At 39.0% G+C, this 11,564-nt stretch overlaps 2 protein-coding genes across 2 annotated transcripts in view; both read left to right on the top strand.

Annotated features, from left to right (window-relative positions):
• The window catches only part of LOC148900233 (uncharacterized), a 236,690-nt gene that overhangs the window by 21,687 nt on the left and 203,439 nt on the right, over window positions 1-11,564 (top strand). The window lies entirely within an intron of this gene.
• Window positions 2,807-7,986, top strand: crybgx (crystallin beta gamma X). Its single transcript, XM_088993195.1, has 6 exons — window positions 2,807-2,902; window positions 3,422-3,470; window positions 4,207-4,328; window positions 6,661-6,796; window positions 6,929-7,068; window positions 7,763-7,986. Exons 1-6 carry the CDS (start codon window positions 2,859-2,861, stop codon window positions 7,893-7,895), a joined length of 624 nt encoding a protein of 207 aa, XP_088849321.1. The 5' UTR covers window positions 2,807-2,858; the 3' UTR covers window positions 7,896-7,986.

Genomic DNA, 11,564 nt, shown 5'->3' with positions numbered 1-11,564 from the left:
TTACAAAGATTCCACGGCATATAGCTATATTTTACGTTTTAAGACTCATGCTGAATATTCAGGAAGTCTTGTTTTCGAGTTGATGACGATCCCCTAGTGACGTCACAGAGGGAACGGCCGTGACTGACAAAGCGACACACAATGCATTTTGGGTACTTTGTTTGGTCTGAAAACATTGTGTTGATCCGCGTTGATGGCGAAATTAAAAGGAAAACGACATAAATAACGTGATGGTGAATCGTTGTGTGTCACAGCCAATTGCAGTCACACGCATAAGAACGTGTAAGTTTACACAAATTCCCAGCAGACAAATCAGCCATTTCCAATGGAGCTTGGGCGCCATCTTGTGCATTTTCTGGGCACTACATTAGAGTCCAGACGGCTCGAATTGATACGGAAGGACTTCTTTAATCGATTGCAAATGATGGATGAGTAACAAGAAAGCATCTTCTCCGAATCTGAACTCTCTGAAGCCATTGTTTTGATTCTGGAGCAAGGCAAGACGTCCTGACGTGACGTCACAAACTGGGGGTGGGACTTTCTGAAAGTCATTTTTATTGGTGTTTTGCATTTGACTAAAAATATCAGCCTGCGTGTTTTGGGTATTTTAGATGCCATAAAACGTTTTTCTGATGTCAGTTAGGAAACAAAAATATGGTGTCGGTTGTACTTTAAATGCAAAAACATACCATATTCTCCGGTGTATAAGGTGCACCGGAGTATAAGGCGCACCCCCAATTAATGGTGAAATTTCAAACTTTTTCTACGAGACTGTAAGGTGCACTGTTGTGTAATCATTTTACAATAAGATTACAGTCGCTTGGTGATTACATCAGCATCGGGCGATGAGGATCAGACAAGAGAGAGACTGAGCAATAAGGACATACTTTGGCAAGTCAAATAAAAGTTACCCACGTTAATGCAAAAGCTGGACTCACATGTGCCTTATTTGACAACAGGACACATACCTTCAATCAATGAAAAAGGTTTTCTAAATATAATATATAAATAGATAAACGTTTTCCAAATATAAGGCTCACCACATTAAAAGGCACTACACACTACTTCCTCGACTGGGGGAAATGGATTCGGTGGCTACTGACAGTAGTTCCAAGACCTGTTGTGGCTAAATATTACTTCACATATAAGGCGCACTGCGTATAAGGCGCAGGGACATCTTTTGAAGAAGATCAATGCTTTAGGGTGCGCCTTATACACCAGAAAATACGGTAATCATTTTCGATTCCAACTATGGATGATAAGTTACTCTTTCCTTGGTGATGTCATTTTTTGTTAAATAAATCTGCCTTAATTTCTTATTGGGTAATTACCTTTAAGGTTGCAAAAGTTTATCAAGTTTTTTTCAATTGGTTGCATCTTAACTCATTCACTGCCAGGCGATGGTCAAATAAAAGTGTCCACTCCAGTGGTAGATTTTTTGTCATTTTCACTCAAATTACAGGACCCACAGAATACTGAGTTTTAGGACTACATAAATGTTCAAAAAAGTCAAAGTCAGCTTTATTGTCAAATATACTAATATGCATGACATGCAGCACAGATGAAATTACTGTCACTTATAATGACTTTAACAAACATAATAAACACGAAAACGGCAATTTGCCGGGAGAGGGGAGCCGCTGCGCTATCTATAATCTTATATATATATATATATATATATATATATATATATATATATATATATATATATATATATATATATATATATATATATATATACAGTAAAGTCTCGTTATATCGATATTCAAGGGAGTCCGAAAAAATATCGATATAACCGGGACTATCGATATATCCGACCCTGTTTGCATGTAATTTTCTCCGTGCGTGCATAGAAATAGTATCGATATAACCGGGACTATCGATATATCCGATATCGATATAACGAGACTTTACTGTATATATATATATATATATATATATATATATATATATATATATATATATATATATATATATATATATATATATATATATATATATGCAGCATTCAATAGACCATTATAAACCATACACTCACTTCTTTCCTCATCAAATAGAGTTAATTCCGAAGTTATATGTGTCTGGAGTTATCTGAGCTTGAAATAGAGGTGGCGGTACAAAATACAAAACAACGCATACAAATTGATTTATATAGCACTCTAACAACAACCGAAGCTGTAACAAAGCGCGACCATGGACCTAAGGCAAATGCTTCCCCCTCGTGGAAGTGAAAAACATTGCAATATCTGAGACCAGCGCTTTATCGGCACTCCCCGCAAGAAAAAAACAAAACCTGAACAAATTCAGCTATGCAGGTCCTGGTCACACTTTTCAATTCCCGAATAAATTCTGGAATGGCAGAAATGAGTTCATTACTGTGCTTTTTACACTTCTCCCCAAAACTGTGTTTTAACGCATTGTACAATAGTTGGAGCAGTACGACAGTCTGTTGGTAGAGTCTACACTACAGTGAGCAACCTCTCAGGGTCGTGACCTTTTCAGTGAACACAGTGGGCTGGAACCCAGAAAACACACAAAGCATGAATACAGTCATTATCGTGTGGTGCATTGTTTACAGGCTCTTCTCCAAAATGCGGAATTGTTTAAAGCTAAATCAGCTCGCATGGCACTTTACTGCGCACACATGAACATATCCGAATGTGACATGCTTCTATCACCTTGTCGCATTTGCTATTCTCTGACCTGATATGTTCATGTTGACAGAGGAAAATCCATTGGGTTTGTGCGTTTAGCATATCTATACAGTCAAAAGAACCAGGGTGAGCTTTCTAGCAGCCGTCAGCTCAACCTAACATGCTCTATTTAAAGGAGCGTTCTGACTGTCTCACTGAGTTGACATGAACATCTTTACTAAGGTCACAGGATTAGTTCAACAAACCAGGTATGTTGACAGCCACGGGCAGCATATGTATGACTTCTGTTCAGGTCAGTAGAAGTTGGTGGCTGTTGGATTCACTGTTCACTCTTGATGTGATGTGTCTTTAGTGACAGTGCAAGGTTTCCGAAACTTGGACGTTTTAGGTGTGGCTGACATGTGAATGAAAAAAACACCCAAAAATAGTGCTTTTTTAAAATTGATTATTTGAAGATTGATGCTAAACTGAATGGGAATGATTATATATTTTTGAATAGATTACAGGGATTCTCCTGATTTGATATACAGTATACAGTATTATATGTGGACCAAATCGAGCAGACATTTAAACAGCTTCTTCCCCCAAGCCATTAACTCTCTAAACAGTAACCCAAATAGAACTGTATAGTTCCTCCATTTTTCTCCATTTTTTTGATAATACTAGTGCAGAGTGTTCTACCGGAGACAAATTCTTGTGTGTTCTACATACTTGGCAATAAAGATGATTCTGATTCTGTTGTGATGAAAGAATGTCTATATCCGCAGCAAGCTGGGGTCTGTGCTCCAACGTGCCTTCTATGGGTCCAGTGGGAGGGTAAGTCCTTGTTCAACTTTATTTCTTGGTCAAAACACTAAACCTATTCTGGCAGATGCATTTCACTGGAGATGCTATTGCTGCCCTGTTTCAGTTGTTAAATTACTCTTCACCAAATTTAGAGAAACATCCTTGTCAGAGATGTTCGATCGGACACTGTGGACGAAGGCTCTGACCTAGAAAGATTGTCTTTACTGCCGGCAGGAGACGTAGCCATTCATGACAGACGCCTTATTCTGCAGCCCTCTGCCAAGCTATTTATTGAGAGTACATGCAAATTAAAGTGATACATTAGTAAAACATAGTTTTCTTGATTATAATACCACACCTCTGGACGTTCTGCGCATAAACAGCTGTAAGCAATAAAACATTGTCTCTTCCATGAACTGATAAATTTGTAATCTGGTTAATGAGCTCTTCCTGTGAAGGAGTTTCAAGTCGTAAATTGCTTCGGTGATAAAGGAGTATCCCAAGTCCTAAATTCTGTCCAAGGCCAGATATCCTAGATGAAGATGACAGTTTAACTTGCTGTGTCTGTTGACCTGATTGACCCCAGGTTGTCTGTGCTTCAATTGTGTACTCGAGTCACACATGTTGACTAAGCATATAAAAGTGTGAAACTTTTAAATATGATAACTTCTTATTCTCCATTAATCCTGTGGAATGCTGCTTCTGATCAAGATCACGCGATGACATGACAGCCACGATAAATGTTTATTGATTTTTTTTCTTCTAGGTGACCCTTTATGAGCAACGTAATTTTGCAGGCAGACATTTGGACCTTACTTCTGACTGTGCAAGGCTGAGTGACAAGAATTTCTCAGAGAAATGCAACTCTGTGCAGGTGGAGAGTGGAGCGTAAGTGCACCCTGTAATTTACAGGTGAAAAGGGGATGATGAAAATCGGATCTTGCTTTTGATGAATCTTTTTCTCTGGTTCATGGGTCTTCGCGGTGTTAGAAGAGGGTGTTGTGATGATGTTAAATCAGCAGGAATCAAAGTGATGAACAAAAATTTTATTTTAATCTTGGACAGCAGAGACATTGTGAGGTCGAAGTAGGCATGCCATTGAGGGAGAAGCTTCTGCTCTCCCCCCACCCGAGATGTTATTTATACAGAGGGCGGGAATGACATCATTTCAAAAGGGGCCTATCAGCTACGAGATAGAAGGGTGAAATATGATATCAGACTGAAATAAGAATGGTTGAATAACAGTACACAATACAAACACGTAAGGTTATAAGGTAAACTACACACACACACACACACACACACACACACACACATACATATAATATATATATATATATATATATATATATATATATATATATATATATATACACACAGTAAAGTCTCGTATCGATATCGGATATATCGATAGTCCTGGTTATATCGATACTATTTCTATGCACGCACGGAGAAAATTACATGCAAACAGGGTCGGATATATCGATAGTCCCGGTTATATCGATATTTTTCGGACTCCCTTGAATATCGATATAACGAGACTTTACTGTATATATATATATATATATATATATATATATATATATATATATATATATATATATATATATATATATATATATATATATATATATATATATATACAGAGAGAGAGAGATAGATAGATAGATAGATAGATAGATAGATAGATAGATAGATAGATAGATAGATAGATAGATAGATAGATAGATAGATAGAAAGAGTAACAACTTGGGCTAAACTTAGACAAATATAAATGAGTTGAAAATAAGTAACATTGGATGTTTAAGGATGTGCGTATAAAATCGTTCTATCAACTTTGCTTTCTCCTCAAATCCTGTTAAAAAATTCTAATCTGTAAAATCATATACAGTAAAGTCTCGTTATATCGATATCGGATATATCGATAGTCCCGGTTATATCGATACTATTTCTATGCACGCACGGAGAAAATTACATGCAAACAGGGTCGGATATATCGATAGTCCCGGTTATATCGATATTTTTTCGGACTCCCTTGAATATCGATATGACGAGACTTTACTGTACTATATAAAAATGATATCCATACTATTAATGACATGGCACTTTTCAGTAAACACAAAACAAAACAAATGGAGTATAAATAATGAAAGAACCTACTCTTTTTATCCCTCCAGACATAACACATTGTTTACAGTTGGAAATATAATGTGTACCCAAGTAAAATGAGGTTTTCAGCGTTAAAACCAAATTTAAATATGTTGAAGTATATTCCATCTATTCATTCATTTTGTATTTGACTTATCAAGGACTATAGCACTTGAGGGAGTAAATCCCAGCTGACAAAGGGTCACGTGTAATTAACATGGCCTACATAAATAACCAAACACACTCAACTGCAAACCTTTATTCACTGAGCGGAAATCAATCCCAAGAGTGGAATCATCAAAATTAGGCCTGTTTACTCCTAAGTGACAGTTGAACACAGTTTCACAATTTTTGTTTTGAAATATTTCTTCCCATTCATCCGTCAATTTGTTTCCAAACTATTTATCCTCAGGGCCACAAGAGGGAATGGGTTCCGAGGCTTTGGGAGGAACATGAGCCAAGTCACATCAACAATATTGAATCGGCAGCTAAATTTAACAATGCTTGAAATAATGCTAAATATATGACTAAATATTATCAGAGTCCCATGTGACACAGAGCCCTGCTTTGGTTAGGTAGCTGGTGGCTATCTATTTGCTAGCTAATATCTGTCTATTCGCTAGCTAATAGCTAGCTATTTGCTAATGATTAGCTATTAATTTTCTAGCTATTAGCTATCTATTAGCTAGCTAGCTAGCTTGCTATCTATTTGAGTTACTTCCGGGTTGAGTAAAGGCTGTGTGGTTGCCGCTACTCACCCACAGAAGAAAAAACGTATCTTGTGACTGTAAAGTGACCTTGAGAGTTTTGAAAGGCACTTATATATGAAATGTATTATTATTATTATTATTATTATTATTATTATTATTATTATTATTATTATTATTATTACTTGCCGTTATATCCACATTTTGTTCTGCTGCTTTACTCAAAGGATACAAAAGGGAAATGTTTGAATTTATAATGCGTTGCTTATTTTGACTTTCACTACTTTACCAAAAAGAGTTGAACTTTGAGGTCTGATCTGATCTGAGCTGAAATGCAGCTCATCAGTTCTCTTCACCCACTCCAGGTGGATCGGTTATGAACATGACAACTTCCGAGGGCGTCAGTGCCTTTGGGACATGTCTGACCGAGGCGAGTACAACTGCTATGACAAGTGGTGTGCACAGGTGGATCACATCTCATCTGTCAGAGCTGTCAAGCAGGTGAAGGGGTATACATAACACACATTACGCTGCAGAAAGCTCCATTCTTGTGGGCTTATGCCACGTTCAAGAAGACTGTTATTTCTAAAGGGAAAATTCGTCCTCAAAAATAATTCAGATGTTACTTTGCAGGACAGCAATCCTGCGAAAGCTCAGCTGTTTGAGCGAACCGGGTTCTGCGGGAAGAAAATGGAAATCCAGGATGACATTCCAAACCTGATGAGCTGCTATAGCCTTAACAGAGTAGCCTCCATTCGTGTACTGGGAGGAGCGTAAGTACACTAAGTTTTCATTCGTTCTACTGAGGGGCCAAGACATAAAATTAAAAAACAAAAAATTCCACAATCTACACGTACGTTTGCAATGACAGCGTCATACGGACTTGACAGTTTCTTTTTTGATGACTCAGCAATGTGATTTCATTGTTGCCGATGCGATGTTCCAACCACGGTAGCTGCAAGTCAAGTGGCTAATGGTCCCAACTGTAATTAAAGTGTAACGGGATGAAATTGTTTTGAGTAATATATATATATATATATATATATATATATATATATATATATATATATATATATATATATATATATATATATATCCAAGATATATCGCTTATTATCCAAGATGCTTCTTCAGCGAACTAAAGTCTTACTGGTAGTATCGGCCATATATATATATACAGTAAAGTCTCGTTATATCGATATTCAAGGGAGTCCGAAAAAATATCGATATAACCGGGACTATCGATATATCCGACCCTGTTTGCATGTAATTTTCTCCGTGCGTGCATAGAAATAGTATCGATATAACCGGGACTATCGATATATCCGATATCGATATAACGAGACTTTACTGTATGTATATATATATATATATTTTTTTTTTTCGCTGTCAAAAGGACCATATGTAGTAATGTGACTTGACAAATATCCAAACTTACACCGTTTAACCTGTGTGTCTGTACTGCAGCTGGGTTGTGTATCAGGAGCCAAACTACAGAGGAGCTCACTACATTCTGGAGAAACGAGACTTCAACAACTTCTCAGACTGGGGCAGCCAGAGCAACACCGTGGGCTCTATGAGAAGAGTTTGCTTCAATTAACTCAACTTCACCATCATTTTTTTACACAGCTATGTTTACGGTAATCACATAAATAAACTGATTCAATACCCACCTTTTCCAAAATCACTTTATTCAAAGAAGAATAAGAAAACGTCAGTCAGATGCCAACAGGATGCAGTGACAATAAACAATCTTACCAGATGTTACATGACAAACATGTATTTTTAGAAACTTACTCGAACTTCTTTTCCTTTCGGCTTTTCCCCTCAGGGGTCGCCACAGCGAATCAATGTCCTCCATCTATCCCGGTTTTGTGCATCCTCTTCTCTCACACCAGCTACCTTCATGTCCTCTTTGACCACATCCATAAACCTCCTCTTCGGTCTTCCTCTCGGTCTCCTGCCTGGCAGTTCGAGGCTCAGCATCCTTCTCCCAATATCGTCACTCTCTCTCCTCTGGACATGTCCAAACCATCTCAGTCTGACTTTCTCTCCTAAGCCTCTAATATGAGTTGTCCCTCTAATGTACTCATTCCTGATCTTATCCAACCTGGTCACTCCCAAAGAAAACCTCAACATCTTCAACTCTGCTGCCTCCAGCTCTGCTTCCTGTCTTTTCTTCAGTGGCACTGTATCCAGTCAAAACATCATGGCTGGTCTCACCACTATTTCATACACCTTTCCTTTCATCCTAGCTGAAATCCTTCTATCACACATCACACCTGACATTTTTCTCCAGCCGCTCCAGCCTGCCTGGACACGCTTCTTCACCACAGTTGACCCAAGGTACTTAAAATCTGTCACCTTCTTTATCTCTTTTCCCTGTAGCATCACTCTTGCACTTGGATCCCTCTCATTCACACACATATATTCTGTCTTGCTGCGACTGATCTTCATTCCTCTCCTTTCCAGGGCATATCTCCACATCTCTAGTTTCTCCGCCACCTGTTCCCTGTTCTCGCTACAGATCACAATGTCATCTGCAAACATCATGGTCCAATGAGATTCTTGTCTAACATCGTCTGTCAGCCTGTCCATCACCATAGCAAGCAAGATGGGGCTCAGAGCTGATCCCTGGTAGAGTCCCACCTCCACCTTGAATTCCTCAGTCACACTGACAGCACACCTCACAACTGTCTTACAGTCTCCAGACTTCCTCATGCAATGCCACAGCTATTCTCTGGGCACCATGTCATATACTTTCTCCAGATCTACAAAGACACAATGCAATTCCTTCTGACCTTCTCTGTACTTCTCAATCAGCATTCTTAAAGCAAACACTGCATCTGTCATACTCTTTTTTTTGGCATGAAGCCATACTGCTGCTCACAAATGTTCACTTCTGCTCTTAGTCTAGCTTCGACTACTCTTTCCCAGAGTTTCATTGTATGGCTCATTAACTTTATTCCTCTGTAGTTAGTACAACTCTGCACATCTCCTTTGTTCTTAAAAATGGGCACGAGTACTCTTTGTCTCCATTCTTCAGGCATCTGTTCACCATCTAAGATCTTGTTGAATAACCCAGTCAGGAACATCACCGCCACCTCTCCAAGACACTTCCATACCTCGATTGGTAAATCATCAGGCCAGAGTGCCTTTCCCCACTTCATCCTCTTCAGCGCCCTCCTCACTTCATCCGTGCTAATGCTTGCTACGTCTTGGTCCACAACAGTCACGTCTTCTACTCTTTGTTCCTTCTCATTTTCCTCATTCATCAATTCTTCAAAGTACTCTTTCCATGTTGCCATCACACTACTGGCACCTGTTAATACATTGCCATCTCTATCATTAATCACCCGAACCTGCTGCAGGTCCTTACCATCTTTGTCTCTCTGTCTCGCCAGCCTGTAAAGATCAGTCTCACCTTCCTTGCTGTCCAGCCGAGCATACAAGTCATCATATGCCTCTTGTTTGGCCTTTGCCACCTTTCCTTTTTACAAGAACGCTTGGGAAAGTCCGAAGCATATCATTTTCCAAAGTAGACGCACAGAACCTCAGCCTCAGAAAAAAAGACTCAAAAGAAGCTAACAAAATGTGTGTCGCTACAAAAGGTAAACTTACATTATACCGTGACTGTAAAGTGTACTTGAGTGTTATGAAAGGCGCTCAGTGGCTTGTAGGAAACAACGCAAACAATGCATTGTGCACCATGACGGCAAACGACAACTGGAGCAAAATCTTCAGCCACGGATTATCGTCAATTAAGCAAGGTAGCGTTTGTGGTAGGTACAGCCTTAATAAAAAAAAAACTATATACTTTGCGACAATTTTTTTTTTGCGATTTCTCGACTGAATTAAAAAAAATACATATATATATATATATACTTTGTCTTTCTTTATTGCCGGGCAGGCCTTGTTGTCGGCTAACTTTTTCAGACTTTCAGACACTGATTTTACTATAATTTGGACAAATTCGGGCCATATGTGGCCCGCGGCCGTAATTTGCCTATGTCTGGTGTCAGGCGAAAAGTGTGTATCCCAATTTTTTTTTTCCCATAGGAAACCATTAAAATGAGAATAATCCGTTCCCAGGTCTCCATAAAATATAATTTTCAAATAAATAAGCCTTAAAACTACACACAACATACCTTAGTCTATGTATAATAAATGTGCTATTGTATTGTAACGAAATAAATACGCTGCAGTGTATAATAAAGTCACTTTACTTACATTTGTCATGGTCGTTGATGGCTCTTAATTGACACGTGTTGCTTTCTGACTTGTAAGATCTTACGAAACTGAGGCATCACATTATCATTCATCATGTTGATGATTCTCATAGCCTTTTCTGGATGGAACTGTTCAATAAAAGCCTGCACATCAACGCCTGGAGGGCCTGCTTCTGCTTATCCTCTTGAAAGCAAATAAAATCCTCTGTGTTGAGGACCTCATTATTGGATTGGATTGGATATGCCTTTATTAGTCTCACAGTGGAGAAATTTACATTTCACAGCAGCAAAGTGATGAAAGGAATGAAAGTAGAAAAACAAAATACATGTGCTGTTGGAAAGGCAGCCACTCTCGCAGCGCCGTCTTGAAGTCAAAAGAACAAGAAAAAAAAATCTAAATAACAAATAATATGACAGCATAGAGACAATATGACAAAACAAAGACACAGAGAGACATTCATTCTTCAGGACTTGCTGTACCCTCTTTGTGATGACATGAAGCAGTTCTAGAGGAAAGAGGAGAGGATCAAAGCGGTCAGCAACAAGCTCCTCGATGTCTTTTGCATCCACTTCGAGTCCCGTAGGTGCTGGCAGAGATTTTATTACAACAAAAGGCGTGAGTCCAGTGATTCCACGGACGCGAAATAAAACGCGACAAAAGAAGGCAGGCGGGGCGATCCGTCCACCACATTCGCGATCCCGGACGGAAAGCACCAAACTGAGGTCATCGCTGGTAATAATCACCTCGGCAAAGCAAACTCTTGAACTTGCCAGCACAAGACACAGCGAGGCGCAAGGCGTCGTAATCATGTCACTATAGTGAGGTGACTGCGACTCGTTGAAATGAAATGAAATTGAAGTGTCTTCTTTGGCTGGCGGAGGTCGCGAGCGACGGCCCCGCCCTAGCTGTCAACTCGCACGTGACAATTTCGGTGTCATTAGTCATGTGAAAGCATCGACTAAATAGCGCCTTTGTGTAAAGCTTTTAGGCGAATGATGGTAGCAATGGTGAACGGTACCGGGCTCTTTATTTGTAGAAT

The sequence above is a fragment of the Hippocampus bargibanti genome, linkage group LG03, assembly GCF_051943395.1.
Source record: "Hippocampus bargibanti isolate YZ-2025 linkage group LG03, ASM5194339v1, whole genome shotgun sequence".
In the NCBI taxonomy this organism is placed as follows: domain Eukaryota; kingdom Metazoa; phylum Chordata; class Actinopteri; order Syngnathiformes; family Syngnathidae; genus Hippocampus; species Hippocampus bargibanti.
This window is presented reverse-complemented; position numbering and strand designations above follow the sequence as displayed.